Source organism: Anguilla anguilla, chromosome 8, assembly GCF_013347855.1.
Source record: "Anguilla anguilla isolate fAngAng1 chromosome 8, fAngAng1.pri, whole genome shotgun sequence".
In the NCBI taxonomy this organism is placed as follows: Eukaryota; Metazoa; Chordata; class Actinopteri; order Anguilliformes; family Anguillidae; genus Anguilla; species Anguilla anguilla.
In genome coordinates this window covers 50,319,717-50,336,853 of record NC_049208.1, presented here as the reverse complement: position 1 = coordinate 50,336,853, position 17,137 = coordinate 50,319,717, and the positions used below count along the sequence as shown (strand labels likewise).

General features: G+C 48.3%; 1 protein-coding gene across 2 annotated transcripts; it reads right to left on the bottom strand.

Annotated features, from left to right (window-relative positions):
* Positions 1-3,794: 3,794 nt before the first annotated feature.
* ptpn2b (protein tyrosine phosphatase non-receptor type 2b) lies at positions 3,795-16,410 on the bottom strand. Of its 2 annotated transcripts, none has more exons than XM_035430500.1 (10): positions 16,188-16,410; positions 14,595-14,685; positions 14,311-14,411; positions 12,225-12,323; positions 10,793-10,930; positions 10,465-10,674; positions 9,903-10,064; positions 9,456-9,646; positions 7,841-7,980; positions 3,795-4,473 (listed from the first exon to the last, which is right to left on the bottom strand). In XM_035430500.1, exons 1-9 carry the CDS (start codon positions 16,242-16,244, stop codon positions 7,878-7,880), a joined length of 1,152 nt encoding a protein of 383 aa, XP_035286391.1. In that variant the 5' UTR covers positions 16,245-16,410; the 3' UTR covers positions 3,795-4,473; positions 7,841-7,877. The 2 variants fall into 2 exon arrangements, with proteins under 2 accessions (XP_035286391.1, XP_035286390.1); XM_035430499.1 differs by having other exon boundaries at positions 7,882-7,980; positions 16,188-16,409.
* Positions 16,411-17,137: the final 727 nt, after the last annotated feature.

Genomic DNA, 17,137 nt, shown 5'->3' with positions numbered 1-17,137 from the left:
AATCACATACAACTGGTTCTAGGGATGGGAGTTTTTCAGGGGGCCAGGGTGACAGGGCCTCACTGCACTGCAGCAGGGAGACAGGGCCTCACTGCACTGCAGCAGAGTGACAGGGCCTCACTACACTGCAGCAGGGTGACAGGGCCTCACTGCACTGCAGCAGAGTGACAGGGCCTCACTGCACTGCAGCAGGGAGACAGGGCCTCACTGCACTGCAGCAGGGAGACAGGGCCTCACTGCACTGCAGCATGGAGACAGGGCCTCACTGCACTGCAGCAGGGAGACAGGGCCTCACTGCACTGCAGCAGGGAGACGGGGCCTCACTACACTGCAGCAGGGAGACGGGGCCTCACTGCACTGCAGCAGGGAGACAGGGCCTCACTACACTGCAGCAGGGAGACAGGGCCTCACTGCACTGCAGCAGAGTGACAGGGCCTCACTACACTGCAGCAGGGTGACAGGGCCTCACTACACTGCAGCAGGGAGACAGGGCCTCACTGCACTGCAGCAGAGTGACAGGGCCTCACTGCACTGCAGCAGGGTGACAGGGCCTCACTGCACAGCAGCAGAGTGACAGGGCCTCACTGCACTGCAGCAGGGTGACAGGGCCTCACTGCACAGCAGCAGAGTGACAGGGCCTCACTACACTGCAGCAGGGAGACAGGGCCTCACTGCACTGCAGCAGAGTGACAGGGCCTCACTGCACTGCAGCAGGGTGACAGGGCCTCACTGCACAGCAGCAGAGTGACAGGGCCTCACTGCACTGCAGCAGGGAGACAGGGCCTCACTGCACAGCAGCAGGGAGACGGCCTCACTGCACTGCAGCAGGGAGACGGCCTCACTGCACTGCAGCAGGGAGACAGGGCCTCACTGCACTGCAGCAGGGAGACAGGGCCTCACTGCACTGCAGCAAACTGAAGGTAAAAAAAGGGGCTAGCATCAAGCATGAAGACCATCACAGCAAACTGTAATTCATGGCCAAAACAGGGTTCTGGGTTCTTATATCTACGTTGCTGTAAGGTTTGGACTAGATTACCGATGTGCTCTGGGTCATATGTTTCCCTGGCTTGTTTACTATTCATGGGACCTCGACTGCAGTTTGATAAGGACAGAAAGAGTATTGGCTGTTTACAATATCGATATGGCAGCTGTACCGTTAAGAGAGGATTTGCTTCTCATTGTGGTGACATAGCCAAAGAAGGGCTCCGATGAGGGGCTCACCGGTTGAATTTAGGATTGGAGGGAGGTGGGGGGTAGGGGTGTTGTTGCCATGACAACACTATGCAGTGACAGTGTCCATGGTGATTTGCTCCAGAAGGCCTCTTTTGATCATTCTTGAACCCTTATTGGAGTTCTGGCGTCGAGATATTCATGACAGGGAAAGGGTCAGGCCATGTTGGAATAACAGAAGTTCAGGCACTGCACCTCGGTCAAAGTTAGGCACAGCATGCCAGCAGACTGCAAGACAAACCCACTTCCACCCCACACCTCACTGGACACATTATCACTCCATGTGCAGAGTCAGAGACATTGGTGCAGCAAGGAATTCATCTGGGGGGAGGAGGGGGGGCTTTTCCATCTTTCATAGTTTTCCAATAATAATATTGCACACATGCTATTGTTGTTTATTTTTTCTCTTTAGTTTTTTTAAAGGGGGGGGGGGGTGTCTTTGCCATCAGCATGCTTATTCATATTGTAAACATATCTTTGGAATACATATAGTTTGGATATAAATAATTTGTTATAACATCTGTCATTGTCCAGCGGATAACCCTAGGAATAGTTTTATTATTATTTTTTATTTGTGAATAAACACTTCTGTTCCAGAGTGAACATTTTGTTTTTTCCTCATCCAGAATCCACAAGAGAGCTCACCGGGGCTTTGTGTAAATGTAGCGTGTCAGTCTTGATTGATTCTAAAATGGTTATTTATCCAGTCATGAGGCCAGTCCTTGTTCTATGAGCGCGCGCAGTTGTTCTGGTAAAGGAAGCCATGTTGCTCTAATTCTGTGGCATGCTGGCCCCGGTCAGCTCAGGACGGCTCAGGACGGTTTAGGACGAGTGGGCGGCGGGAGCCGTTTACCGCGCGCCCACGAACGAGCCGCACCAGCGCTCGGACTTTTTTTTTCCCCCGTTGGCATTCAGACTGCCGCTCACAGCAAGGCTCTCATCGTCCGCAGCGAACTCGCGCATCATTTTTTCATACGGTCTGTGATGAAGACCACTGCCACACTGGTCAATGTCTGCAGATGTACAGTGCATTCTGGGAAATAATGCGAACATCACGTACAGTAGTTATGAAAATAGTTTACCTGATGTTCCAGTCAAATGTGTATTTTAAACAACACAATGTCCAGATAAACACTAAAAGATAACTGAAGAAGATTTAAAAAATAAAAATAAAATAAAAAACAAACAAACGAAAAAACATTAGATTTTGTGGTTAAACTGAAAAGGTTTAATACTCTATTGGAATATACTTTCTATGCATTCCTTTTTAAGCCGAAGCCAAGCTTTCCTGTGAATCTGATCCAGGAACCATCTATCAGCGGCTGGAGAAACGTAAGGCCACCCCACTGAACAGCCTGTTACAACATCACTTTTCCCAAAATAGCTCTTAAGCCCGCTAGCACGTGCTGCTTTCACCCTGTTCCGACATGTCTGAATTAGACCTTAATTCAAGTAAGCAGCGGTGACATACTTATTCCGGGAAACGCTCCCCCGTTTCTGCCACATGAAATCATTTTCAGCAAGTGCCCCAGTTACTGCAAGCCAGCCGATCTGAAATGTCACGTCAAGCTGTGAAAATGTGAATTTCAGGATTCTATTCAGTAAGATTAGCCAGACACGAAAAATAATAAAATCCAAATTGTCAACATTATGCGAAAAGACTTTTTTGCATCTCCATTTCTAAGAATGATACATAGGGTAAAAAGAAAGCTTTCGTCATCAGTAGTGTACGACCACTGTTTCATGAGGCTAATAAAGTTTATTCAAAACAGTATCCGACTACAACTTGTCTCATGTAAAGTCGTGTAACATGGAATCTCAACAAAAACGTTTTCAATGTACAAAAATGCCAAGTTACTCACGCATACAAAGCACTGCCTATAAGTCATTAAGTAAAACTTGCTAAATCTAGGCCTGCCGTTGGCAGTAGCTTGACCCAGTGTTTTTTTTTTATTTTTTTTTTTAATCTTCCCATCTGAAGATAATGTGGTCATTCAAAGTTTGTGTCACATGAAAGTGTGAAATGGCAATCATTTATGGTGGAAATAATCAGCAATTCAGCTGCGTTACACTTTAAAAAATGGTAAAAATGACTACATGTCTGTTTGAACAGTTCCGTGCATTCGGTGCTGCAGGTGTATGAAAAGCACAGCAGGAACAAAGAGCATTATGACTATTATGAAAGTGCCAAACTCAATGCTCTATGGGGCATCTCGCCCCACCAAGCCACAACTTGGCAGGACGGCATACCAATGATGCCATCCCAATAACAGAATGGGTCCCTACCTTCCCCTGCCATTTACCGAAAAGTTGGACTTCTAGGAGACGCAGGCTGGCAAAGAGCATTATGCACTGTATACTTGAGAGCTTATAACCACAGGGAAATGGTCCAGGTTCATCCCAGCTGGTCACTGTCAGTGCATACTCAATGTGTACACACCATGTATGCAGGATGCAAGTTTTCCTTTAGTGAATACCCACCTTTCCACAAAGGGACACTATCTGTCTGAGAAGATATACGAGGTGTAAAATATACACATCTCTGTTAATAAATGCAAATCAAATTAATAAAATGTACCAATTTTATTCATTGATTACACTCTTGGATAATGATTTGTAAGACTTTTTCAATTATTTCCACTTGACCACTTGCAAATGTCATCTTTCATCACTGTCGTACAATCAAAAATACCTTTTGGACACATTTTTAAAAAGAACATTATACACACAATGGAGCCAACTGTTACGTTACACGTCTTTTTAAAACACTTTCCACAAGTGGGCTTGCAGTTTGCTCTCGAATGCAGTAGGAAATTTCAAGTAATTTCTTATAAAAAAATAGAGAACATTTCATTCTGCCATCGAAAAAGATTCAAAAAATATATATATGAATAGCAGTACAAATTGGCAATGATAAGCCTACTACCTTTTGCCTTTTTCAATAGATGCAAGCAAAAGAGAGGGGGGGAAAATGATCAAACCAAACTGAACTATGACAATGGATTATCATGAGTACTCCATGAAAATATGTTCCATGCTGGTGTTTTCATAAAGGAAAAAAAATATTTCTTTCTTCATCCAAAGAATGTCGAAGATTATGTTGTAAACAGTTAGGGGTCAGGTAGTCGGGGGGGAAGGGGGCGGAGTTTGAGCTGGAGATCCCTGCCGATGAACATTCGCTGCCCTGACGAGAGTTTCAGCGATACGGAGAGTCTGTAGCGTTAGGTGTCAGTCGTTCTCGACCTGCCGGATACACAAATGCAAAATGTAAAATGAGAGCGTTTCCGATTTCAGACCCTGCGTTTTCCTACCTCGGGGAAAGTTTGCTGCAGTCCCAGCAGATTACACTGCACTAGGCAATTCCACAAAGCAAACCATTAGAGGAAATATCAAGGTTTCATTTCCGATTTGCAACAAAGGTCAGTTAGTATGAATTTCCATGATTGTTCACTGGACTGGACTGTGCACTAAAATCACCCTCCGCTCCAATGGAGGGGTTCTAGAATGTTCCAAGTCCATTGAGGACATCAATGAGTCTTCAACTCTTCCAATCCAGTGGGTCACTTTTCCCCACACAGTGTATTTTGCATTATACTTGCTCTGCATTCATAGCATTTACCTTAATTTTTCATGCCACGAGATATGGGGTTTCATCGGGGAGGTCAAAATTTTTATAAAATCACTCGCCCCTCTAGACAGCGACAATTCTGACCTGGCGGTGTGGCGTGCTTCAAAAACCCTTCCGCCTCCATTTTCAATTGAGCTGGTAGACCCAAGCGCAACTCCGAAACAAAAAGGCAGCCACAGAAATATCAGTTTCTGAAAATCAGTTAGAGAGTTCGGGACAAACACCGTTTTTTTTAGTTGCAGTAGTCGCCTTGTAGGCTAAGGAAGATCTCCACAGTTTACGGCTGAAGGATCCCCCATAATGAAGGAAAGCCCAAACGCCTGTCCAACACTTTTCAGGCGGCAGGCGTGAGTGTGTCAGGGACTACTGTCGGTAGAAAATTTCAGGAACAGAACTACCGAGGTTACACTGCAAGATGTAAACCTCTAGTTAGATGCCAAATCAGGACGGCCAGGTTACAGCTGTCTAAGAGCCAGCAGAGTTTAGGAGAAAGGTCTTGTGGACAGATGACACCAAGATACACTTTCATCCGAGTGATGGAAAGAGCAAGTTGCAGAGGCTGAAAGGAACTGCCTAAGATCCAAAGCACCCCCCCCCCCCCTCATCTGTGAAACACGGTTGGGATGTCATGGTTGGGCTATGTATGGCTGCCACAGGTATTGACTCACTTGCCTTCACTGATGGTGTACCTGCTGATAGCAGCAGCAGCAGCAGCAGAATGAATTCTGAAGCGTACAGAAGTATCTCATCTGTTCAGGTTAAAGCAAATGCCTCCAAACTCATTAGACGGTGCTTCATCCTACAGCAAGGCAGCGATCCCAAACAAACTGGTAAAGCAACAAAGGAGTCTATCAAAGCCAAAAACTGGAATGACTGCCCAAATCATTAATCTGAAAACTTAAAGTAACCAACCCCCTGAAACAAGCAGGAGCTGAAGATGGCTCCAGTACAGGTCTGGCAGAACAACACCAGAGAAGATACTCAGCACCTGGTGATGCGTATGAGTCAACGACTCCAAGCAGTTATTGCGTGCAAAGTATATGCGACAAAGCACTAAACGTGACTCCCTTCATTTACATAACATTAACATTTCCCAAACATGATGGTGCCCTGAAAGGGGGGTGGGGGGGGCTATGTATAAAAAGCGCCATAATTTCTACATGATGAAACCATATTACAATAGTGGAGCGCAGAGCCAAAATAAGGAAATGTCTTTGTCCCAAACACTCTCTATTTCTAAACATCTGTAGCCCATCCAGTGAAAAACACATGGTCGGCTTGCACGCCTGTAAACAGGGCAGTGAGAGCAAAAAAAAAAAACGTTTGCTAGCAGACTCAGAAACACAGACAGGATCATGCCTTTGCTCTGCAGCAAATGGCAGCACACAGCAAGCGCACGCCAAGCCTCAGGCCAAGCACAGCACGCCTCAGTGCAGCCAATGAGGCTCCGGTCAGGTGACTGCACAAAGCCACGCCCATTAAACCACTCTGGATGGCTCAGGCTACAGACCGGCATCCCCAGTGGAGGCAACCGTCTGAAGGACAACAGTGTGTCTTATTACATCCAATCTAGGTCATGGCAGTGCAACCTGCAGTGGGACTTCAGGGTGGCATGTTAAACTGGCCAATGAGGTTCGATTCATCGTGGTACCTCCCACCTCTACCACTGGAATGTCTCATTTGATTGGATGCCTGGGATCAACCTGTGACGTCACCCCGGGCACAGGAGCTCAGGTAGCTTAGCGTGCTGCTCACAGAGCAGAAAGAACCAACCAGTCCCACTGCAGCGGTGTTAAACTGAGAGAGGAGAGAGAGTGCGTGCGAGTAAGTGCACACACACACACACACACACACAAACACACACACACACACACAAACACACACACACACACACACACACACACACACACACACACACACACACACACACACACACACACACACACACACACACACACACACACACACACACACACACACACACACACACACACACACACACACACACACACACACACACACACACAAAAACACACACACTCACACACACACCATGCCAGAGCTCCAGCTTTGCACTCCACCCAAAAGCAAACGTCACCCCAGCCTCGTAGACCTCTCCAGTCCGACGTACGAGCGGGAGGAGGGGGGAGGGGGGCGCGCGTCCTAACGCCGTCGGCGAGTCCCTCGATAAAAATCTTCGCGGTGGAGCGGCTGCTGCGGGGGGGGAGCTCTCTCGGGTAAACCGCCCCCCTCCCCCCCCCCCCGCAGGACAGCCCGCCGCGTGTCACGTACAGCAAATGCAGCGCACGCTGTTCGAGAGAAGAGAGAAGTGTCAAAAGTGCTCGTCCTCCCCGGGGGGGCTCTGGGCTGCGGGTTCGAGAAAACGCATCAGACCGGCGGGAACAAGGCGGCGCGCCGATCGGCGACCAGAACCGCATGCGGGGCCGCGGTCACACGGTCAGGCCTCGCGACCACGAGGCCCAGGTCTACCTGGAGGAAACATCCCCACCTTCACCTGTATTCCTCAGGTTCACAGCGGCCCACTAAAGACCTGGCGGTGTGGCAATGAGAGCTGGAGGGGAAAATAGGAAATGGAAAGACGTTCTGTGAAAGAGCGGTTAAAAACCTCCTTGGGTTCTTGACGCAGGAGGTCAGCCGGTCCGGAACTAGATCTCGACCACGCCGAGGCTAACTGTGTCCAGGAAGCACGGACAGCAGCACATAATTGGGCCTGCAGGCTCGATTGAGGAAGGAAGCAGTTTGACACAATGCAAGTCCAGTGTGGGGGGGGGGGGGGTCAAGGACTGAACAACACAACTACCTGCAATTTCTGTATGTGCCATTCAAAACGAAAAGGTGTTGTGATTTCACATTGATTTGAGCCAATTTTGTTTTTCTTGTCCTTGAGAAACGTTGCTCTACCTGCAGCGTCTCTAACGCTTCCTGCCGTCGAAAGCTTCCCCCCTCGCAACCCAAACAAACCCGCGGCTTTTTCCGGCGCACTTCTCCTCCTCAGTAGCTACCTTTTCCTCTTCTTCTCCGTCTCGCTCATCCTCTGCTTCCCCTGCAGGGCCTTGGGCGCGGCGTTTGCCACCCTCTCCTCGCGGTGTCGCTTGCGGGCGCTAGGAGACACAAAAAAAACAGACCCGGGAAGAGAGGCGCTCCTGCTAGCGTGCGCACGTTTTTCGTGCCTGGACGAGCCCACACATACGAGAGCCACTGCTTATGACAGCACTGCTCTAGAATGGATGACAAGAGACATACACACGATATTACCTCAAGCCTAGATTGTGCTCATTCTCCTCACCTTTCTACACAACGTTCTTACCGCTCCCAACTTTAGCTGTGCTGTACTCACCAAGTACAATAAAGCTAGTACACCAGGTCTAAGCACTTTGTACTTGGGTCCCCAAATTTTCATGGTACAGTACTGTAATGGTACACTTGCTTTGGAGGTGCAGCAAATACACCAGCTTTAGTGCAGGCCTGCCCAACCCTGTTCCTGGAGATCTACCATCCGGTAGGTTTTAATTTCAACCCTAATTTGGCATACCTGACTCTACTAATTAGCAGCACAAGAAGATCTCTGGCTGTTGAATGTGGTGTGCTTTGTTAGGGTTGGGAGTAGAAGTTTACAGGACAGAACATCTCCAGGTACAGCGTTGGGCAGCCCTGCTCTAGCTGTTGAATGAGGTGTGCTTTGTTAGGTTTGGAGTGAAAGCCTACAGGACAGTAGACCTCCAGGAACAAGGTTGGGCAGCCCTGCTCTAGCTGTTGAATGAGGTGTGCTTTGTTAGGTTTGGAGTGAAAGCCTACAGGACAGTAGACCTCCAGGAACAAGGTTGGGCAGCCCTGCTCTAGCTGTTGAATGAGGTGTGCTTTGTTAGGTTTGGAGTGAAAGCCTACAGGACAGTAGACCTCCAGGAACAAGGTTGGGCAGCCCTGCTCTAGCTGTTGAATGAGGTGTGCTTTGTTAGGTTTGGAGGGAAGACCTACGGGACGGTACATCTCCAGGAACAGGGTTGGGCAGCCCTGCTCTAGCTGTTGAATGAGGTGTGCTTTGTTAGGTTTGGAGTGAAAGCCTACAGGACAGTAGACCTCCAGGAACAAGGTTGGGCAGCCCTGCTCTAGCTGTTGAATGAGGTGTGCTTTGTTAGGTTTGGAGTGAAAGCCTACAGGACAGTAGACCTCCAGGAACAAGGTTGGGCAGCCCTGCTCTAGCTGTTGAATGAGGTGTGCTTTGTTAGGTTTGGAGTGAAAGCCTACAGGACAGTAGACCTCCAGGAACAAGGTTGGGCAGCCCTGCTCTAGCTGTTGAATGAGGTGTGCTTTGTTAGGTTTGGAGGGAAGACCTACGGGACGGTACATCTCCAGGAACAGGGTTGGGCAGCCCTGCTCTAGCTGTTGAATGAGGTGTGCTTTGTTAGGTTTGGAGTGAAAGCCTACAGGACAGTAGACCTCCAGGAACAGGGTTGGGCAGCCCTGCTCTAGCTGTTGAATGAGGTGTGCTTTGTTAGGTTTGGAGTGAAAGCCTACAGGACAGTAGACCTCCAGGAGCAGGGTTGGGCAGCCGTGCGTTAGCGGTTCCCCTACTTACTTTCCCACGTTCCCGTCCAGGTCCGGCTCTTTCCCAGCGGTCCTCCCGATGTCGGGGTCCCCCGCCTCGCCGGGGTGGGAGAGCCGGCTCCCGTTGAACTTGTCCGCGGGGCGCTTGGCGCTTGGCTGGGCGGGCGGGGGCGAGACGGACCCGGGCTCCTGGTCCTCTTCGGAGAGCTCCGGCCACCGTTTCTGCGGAGAGGACCCAGCAGGGGATCACTCACTCACTCACTCACGTTTTCCAGGAAGATACGCACGCAGAGGATCAATAGCTCTTCCAGAAGCTCGCAAGTCGATAAGGCTCTAAAAAAATGACATGCTAAAAATTCAACGTAGACAGGCTGATCGTTTTCGACCGTTTCTCCTCACTAATGGCGGTACGGCAGGCGCCTGTGCTAATGCCCTCAGCCCGTGGCCCCGCCCCAGGCCCCCAGAACGTTGACTGCACCTGCACTGAGGAATCTCCCATGATGCACTTGCTGCCCTCCATGATGGCCAAGTAGGAGAAGCGCAGCTGGTCGGGGGTCTGGATCAGACCCATGCGGAACTTCCTCATGTCGAGGAGGATCTTCTTAACGTCCACGGACGAGGGTTCTTTTCTCTTGTCCAGCTGCGGGAAGATGGGAGAGTTTTACACCCCAGCCAGAGTAGACAGAAATTCCGTGGGGGGTGGAGGAGGTTGGGGGGGGGGGGGGGGGTATTTTAAAAATAAACAAGAACAGACTCAAAATACCCAGAGTCAGCGCTGTAAAGGAAGGAAGAACCTATAGACTTGGAAATGGAACAACCGCGAGTATTTCACAATGTCACTTTCATTTCCACATCCATTTACATAGATGGACATTTCTAGTGGAATCATTTAGGTTCTTGGCTCAAGGGTACAAGGACAGTGCCCTACCTGGGAATCAAACCTGCAACCTCTACGTTACACTTCCCTAAATATTACAATACACCGCGTCGAAAGCCTTCATGTTTTCATTGGGTCTTGAGCAAAGCGAAGAAGCACTTACCAAGACAAGACAAGTGTCCACCAATGAGAAGGTGCCCGACCGGCCAATCCCGGCACTGCAGTGCACTACGGCGGGCCCGTGGTCGACGCCCAAAGAGCCGGACTCTCGCACCTTGAACAGGAAGTTGAGGAAGGAGGCGGGAGACTCCGGGACCCCAAAATCAGGCCAGGAGGTATAGTGAAAGTGGCAGATCTCCCTCGTCTCGCCCGTCTGAACAGAAGAAGGCGACAGGACACAGGCGCACAGGTGAGGGGAAGGTCGAGCCCGGCGAGCGGCCGCGAACGTCTCGGCTCGGACGTCCGACGCGCAGGAGGAGGGAGGCGCTCACGTTCGAGTTCCGCAGCTCCAGCGTCCGCGTCGTGTAGCACGACTTCACGTCCTCCGACACCAGCGTCACGGCGAAGCGCGTGTCCCTGAACGCCATCTCCCGCACCTCCTGGGTCGGCCAGTACTGCGCGCACTTGTCCTGAGGGGAAGGGGGGAAACCAATGAACCGAGGTGAACCGCGAAACCACGGCAACCGCGGACCAATGAAGCGCTTTGCGCCGTCCAGGGTCTCTCTTGGCTGCGGGAGAGCGTTCCTTCGCGAGAACCTCCGGAGAGCGTTTGTTTGGATGAACCCGGGTTTATCGGGTCACCGGGTTCAGGCGCCGACCTCTTAATATTCGTCGGACCGGCGGCCGGGAATTTCCATCCGCCATCGCTTTGCCGCTCCCGCTCAACTTCCAATCGGACAGCCGAACTGGACTTTTTAAAAAAGAAAAACAAACGAATAGCAAAAAAAAGCTGCATTCCCCCCCAAAACCCTGCTTCCAAACATCTGGGTGTCATTTTCAAATACTTAGAGCTTCGTTCCAAAACACAATTTAAAAAATAAATAAATATTTAAAAAAACAACGACGATCTTCAGGAATCCGCTCTCTGCTAGAACGCGAGCCGTGTCCGTGCGAGGGACGGCGAAGCCCCACGATGCATTTTGAAATGAGTTCAACGCGAGGCTAAAAAAAAAAAAAAAAAAGCGCTTTCCGCGCTGCCGGCAGCGACACAGAGCGATCGCATTACCGGCCCTCTTCCGCTGGCCTGGGGGCGGGAAACGACTGCTGCCCAAATGGCCTCGCCAGGCTAGCGATCAACTGGCGCACAACGAGACCTTATTATTATTTGCGCATTTCCTGGCTTTCTCCAGCGCACGCAACGGCCCGCTTATCCGTCGTGCGCATCTCGGATTCCGAAAACAACACAGTTAGCACGGGCTAGTTAGCCCCCAGCTCGCTCTGCTGTACCGATACCTATGAGAGCTAATACTTTCTTCTCTTTTCTAACCCGAGCATGTTTATTCACACTAAACATAATGACACAGACATTACTCTGGGGCTTCTGGCTGGCATGTCAACAACAATGTGAAGCACAGTAGAGTAGCTGTGTGCACCAATCCAACCAGTATTTGGCCAGGTGCAGGATAAAAGTACACGTGAAGATAGAAAGAGAATGGATATCCGCACACTGGATTACAGCTCCCAATACTTTATTGACTAATAAAAATAAAAAATTTTTTTAAAAAAGCAAGGCAATGTTTGAACCGTACAGGGTCTTCATCAGGCAAAATGATAACAATAAAGTGATTCACTTCACAGCCTGGGAGGAAAGCCTGAACAGTGTCAGGTGACGAGAGGCCAGCCGGCGCAGCAGATCCACACTTTGTTAGCCGGCGCTGACGTTCACGGGAGGCCGAACAGAAGAGACGGGGGGGCTGTACTTACTATTCCTTTCTCAATGACTCGGTTCAGCATGATTACCGCCTTGGTCCTCTGCTCCCAGATCATCAGCCAAAAGTGCCCGCAGGTGCTTTTCAAAGGGCCCTGCGGACGCACGCAAAACACACCCAAATCAGGACGAGCCGCGCGAGCCAGCGGCCCGGCGGTAACACAGAGCAGCACATCAGCACGCAGGGTGACTGCGCCAGGTCAATCTTCTCGCCGAGCTATTTACTCTATGGTAATTGTGTTTACGAGTCGGAATGCGGGGCTCTCCGGTAAAACCCCCCCGCGCGTGACTCCGCACGGACTAGTTCGAATTTCGTCGTCACGGCGACTGGCAGAAGCGAAGGCGAGGCCCGGGGTCCGCGGCCGGGCCGCCAAAACCGCCGTCTCGCTCTCCGCGGCCGCCGGGGGGGCCTCCAAAACAAAGAAAAGCAAACGCCGCTTCCTGTCAGAGATCCCCCTCGCGCCGAGCGCACGCCGCGTGACCAAGAGGCCTCTCGCCCCGCCGCCTCGCCGGAGAACGGCGGTTTCCAAACGTCGGCGGGCCGCTCCCAGCCCTCGCCCAGGGAGATGTTTTCCCTGCATTTATCTAAATTACAGGGGGGTGGGGGGGTGGGGAGGGCGGGCTAGGAGAATACAAGAGTCTGATCCAACAAAGCCAGATGAAAGAACGGGTGATCCACATGACCCCTCCCCCCCGCCCACTGCTTTCGCTGAGCGCTTTACCGGAATCCTCACAATAGGACGCGGCTCAGTTGCTTCCAGCTGTTTCACTGACGCGGGGCGGGGAGCACGGAGTCCGCCGCGGCCGTTTAAGGACGACGAAAAGAGGCCGGGCCGATCGGCGGCGGGCGTCGCGAACTTTCGCTCCATCTCGGCACAGCGCCAACACTTCCCCTTCGCGACGGTCTTCCCTTAAACTATTTGCATTCCCCCCTAACGGGACAGTCATGCATGCCATTTTCGCAAAAAAGATTTAAAATTTTTTTAAAAAGACTGGAAACTGGTCTTAGGTTTGCCCCACGCGTCAGTGTCATAACCTTGTGGAACTAGAAGCCCGAACAGATCGGCACTCCGGTGTGGGATAAGTCCAACTGAGCAAATTCCCAGGATAAATAAACTAACAATCAGTTCATTCTTCAGACAAATCATGATCTGGTTTAGGTGCGACTCCAACCCCAACTCTGCTACTGGCCAGTCATATAAAGACAGCGAGAACTTGCTAGAGCCAATCGTATTTCCTTTTCCAGAGACCATAGCAAAAAGCCAGCCACCTCCCTGGTTTCTCCTGATTGCACTTACATTTCGCAATTAATCAGCGTCATCATCATCAACAACAACAATAAATGTCACACAACCCTCTTCCCATCTTGTTCTGACGTGTTTTTTTCCCCCCCACTAGCTTGCTACTGAAGGGATGTTCAAAATACTAACATCAGCTACATTTCGTAAGTTTCATCACAGGACCATTTCCACGTGATACCCAGCTGGACATTGGGGGTGTTTAAAATACACAGCAACCAATCAGAGGTTAGCGAGCCAACGATACCACCGAACCAAAATATGTTTGCTAAAGTCGGTCAGATGCTATGGTACGTCCAAGCCAGTGTGCCAAAACCAGACCGCCTCTTTTAACTGAATGAGGTCAGTGGTCTTCATTCCTGGTCCTGGCAACCGCAGGGTCGGGTGGTTTTTTTGTTTTCGCCCCAACATCAGCAACAAGTTCCTACATAAGGAACCAGGTCAGGCGAGTTAAGTGTAATCGACTGCTTTAAGTGATCACTTATAAGTGCCGAGTAACAACATAAACCAGCAGACCCTGCAGCCCGCCAGGACCAGGAATGAGGGTCATTGGTCCTGATAAACACGAGTTATACGTGGATGTACAAATCAGATCAAGAACGATCAACTATTTTTGCTTACAGTATACACGTTGCAGCCTGTATCAATTTCGTCAGTCAGTGACAGAGCAAACAGCAGTTATTGGTATTTTGTGAATTTTGACAATTATGCTGACATGCCCAGCATGTCAAATTATACAAGCCACAGGGGTTCTTACAAGTGATAAGTGTTCCGAAGCACTTACCTGTGTTAATATATAACTTCTTTGGGCCTCTTCCATCACAACTAAGCTGGCATTAATGTAGTCATTTTCTGAATTTTTCAGTTTTACTCGACTGTGATCAACTAAAATGAAGGCACAAAATTTGGATTAATGCACAGAATTGTATACAGTTAGTGAATTGCAAAAACTACAGACGGTGCACATATATAAATCAATTGCATTTATATTAAACAAATAATGCATTAGCTTAATATATACAGTACATTCGGGTAATGAAGCAGGGATGAGGAGGTTCCGACACTTACAGGGGCTGACGTCTCTATACCGGTTCCGATTCCTATTCTCTGGATATTTCGCCACCTTGTACGGACATTCATGGGACTGACTACGAATTTCCTGAAAACAAAAAGGGTTTAAATACTGAAACTCAGCCTTATCTGAAACTCATCCAAAAAGAAAAAGGAAAACAGACAAATAGATTTATTTAACATTTACAGTAAATATAGACTTGAACACATGGCTTCCCGGTGTTGCAATGAAGTGATAGCAGTCTGATTAAATAAAACGGCGGAACATTATAGGCTAGATAAACAGTTCTAAGAAGCTACGATAAGGTGCAATTCCTCTACGCTAAATGCTACTGATACTGTTTTACACGTGCTTAATTGCCCTTGAAAATTAGCTATCTTTAAACGTCATCACTAATGTAAAACCGGGCACCTAGCTAGCCAACTAAATTATAGCGGATACCGTTCCATGTCCCAATTGATGCACTCGACAAAATTGCAAATATTAGTACAAAACAAATTTTAAAAAGATATTTAATTCTGATGGATTCGCCATTCCCGTGCAGTTATGTACTCATGTCATTCAAAGGGGGCCTTAATTACGCTAAAAAGGTTGATATGTCCCACGCTGTGGCTCCACCGATTTCCTCCACAACAGTTTAACGCTAGCAAACGTTACCTGGCATAATTATTGATAACAATACACTGTGTATAATGGGCAAAATATAATCACGACCAGATCAGGGAAGAAATGTCTGTGCCGTTAAAACTGGCTGTAATAGGATACGTAAGGTTTGCTCGTCGACTTAGCTAACGTACCACAGACAATGGTTTGTTAGCTAAATCGGCTGATTTAGACATCGGAGTCTCTAAAACAAATGTTCTTGTTTAGCGTGTTCGAACGTTAAGTTCAACAAAGAGACAGTCGTTCAGTTTAATCTGCACTTTTTCGGGAAGTCTGACTTCTCATTAACCGTCATATCGCACGTTTCCGGGAAAGTCTTAACGTTACCTAGGTGGCTTGCTGTAGTTGTATTTACAACTGGGGCTAGCTAGCGAAGTTACATTAACGTAAGCTACTGACTTGCTGTGTATGTTAGCACCCTAACTTAACTACAAAACGCCAACTTATCCACAGACTAGCTACTTTGCGGCTAGTACTTAATTTATTGATCTATCTGACAAAGCAACGTCTTATCCTAACGTTAAACGTGCGATGTCTTGAAGGATGGACAGACCAACACGTTACTTAGATTAAGTTACAAGGCTTATGGGCATTTTGAACAGCTATTATACGTCCGTATTTATGTAGCTAGGTGGTTATTTAGCCAGAAAACTAAGACCCACCAGCAGTCGCTGGGTGTCCGCCTTAGCTATGTTTACCGTGAACATAGACGGTAACCATAAACCTCTCACATTCCTGGCAATTCACCGCCTGCGAACAGCATAACCTGTTTTTAAAGCTACGCAGGCGCTTTCGCCTTTAGCTTCGCAGCGCCTCACCGACACCGACACGGGCTCCGGGCCTGGAAACTGGTGCTGAAGTCGAAACACTCACCAGACATCTCCAACAAAAGTAAAAGGATACCATCGCTGCCAGTCGTAACTTACTACGTATAGGTTCTGCCACCGCCCCTGTGAGTCTATGTCCGCAAACTCCTGGTCCATTTTACGCCGTCGATCGCTCCAGTCTTTAAAAATGTGTAGCTACTCGTACTATTTACGGCTTCACTCATCACACATCTTCCAGTACAGCCATTTGCCAGAGCGCAACGAAATATACTGCGCGTCCTCGGAAACTGACATCAACATCGAGTGCGCTTCTGCGCATGTCCAATGGGTCCTTCTGCGCTGAAGTGTCGTGCCCGCAGTGCCCTTTACTGGAGTTAAGACATGAGAGTTGAGGTGACGGTTACCGGAAAGGGAAAATTAAATTTTTATTATTATCTCATATTATATTTTTTTGGTTAGAAAATAAAAAAACACATGCACAAATAAATGATTTTCAAAACATAAACATTTAAAGATCACTATTAGTATATTCCTTAGGTCCCTTACCTTTAATTATCACGTATGCAGTTGTATAAAATTAAATTTGAATAATAATGTATGCACATTTTGAGCAAAAATCATATTATGTATTATCACATATTATCACATAATTATGCAGTCCAATGTGAATGTTTTGAAAACCAGCAAAGCGTTGTTGGTCATAACAAATGAGAATTATACAGAAAAACGTATCAAATATATTAATAACTGTTTGGTGAACTTTGGCTGTGTAAGTTTTGGCTATGTGCTGCCAGCCTGGAACTTCGTGGATGGCATTCTTAGCATACCATCCCAATGTGGCAAACCAAAGTAACCCACACAGAAATAAATATAAGGACATAAGAAATAGCATTTTTTTGTAATTCAGACTTTTTTGACAATAGACTATATTTATTCATTAAACTTTATCAATCAGTAAATGGCAATGCAATTAACAGTATTTGTTCAGTGAAATGACAACATACCATAAGGAATGACTTGGATTTATGTTTTTATTTGCTTTTGACAAA

Bases quoted from the DNA above. Each gene is read 5' to 3' on its own strand.
- ptpn2b (XM_035430499.1), bottom strand. From the start codon at position 16,244: ATGGACCAGGAGTTTGCGGACATAGACTCACAGGGGCGGTGGCAGAAC. The intron at 10,931-12,224 runs GTAAGTACAGCC...CCTTCCCCTCAG, and splicing joins GAGTCATTGAGAAAGGAATA to GACAAGTGCGCGCAGTACTG. The intron at 4,474-7,881 runs GTAGCTACTGAG...TGTATCCGGCAG, and splicing joins ACGGAGAAGAAGAGGAAAAG to GTCGAGAACGACTGACACCT.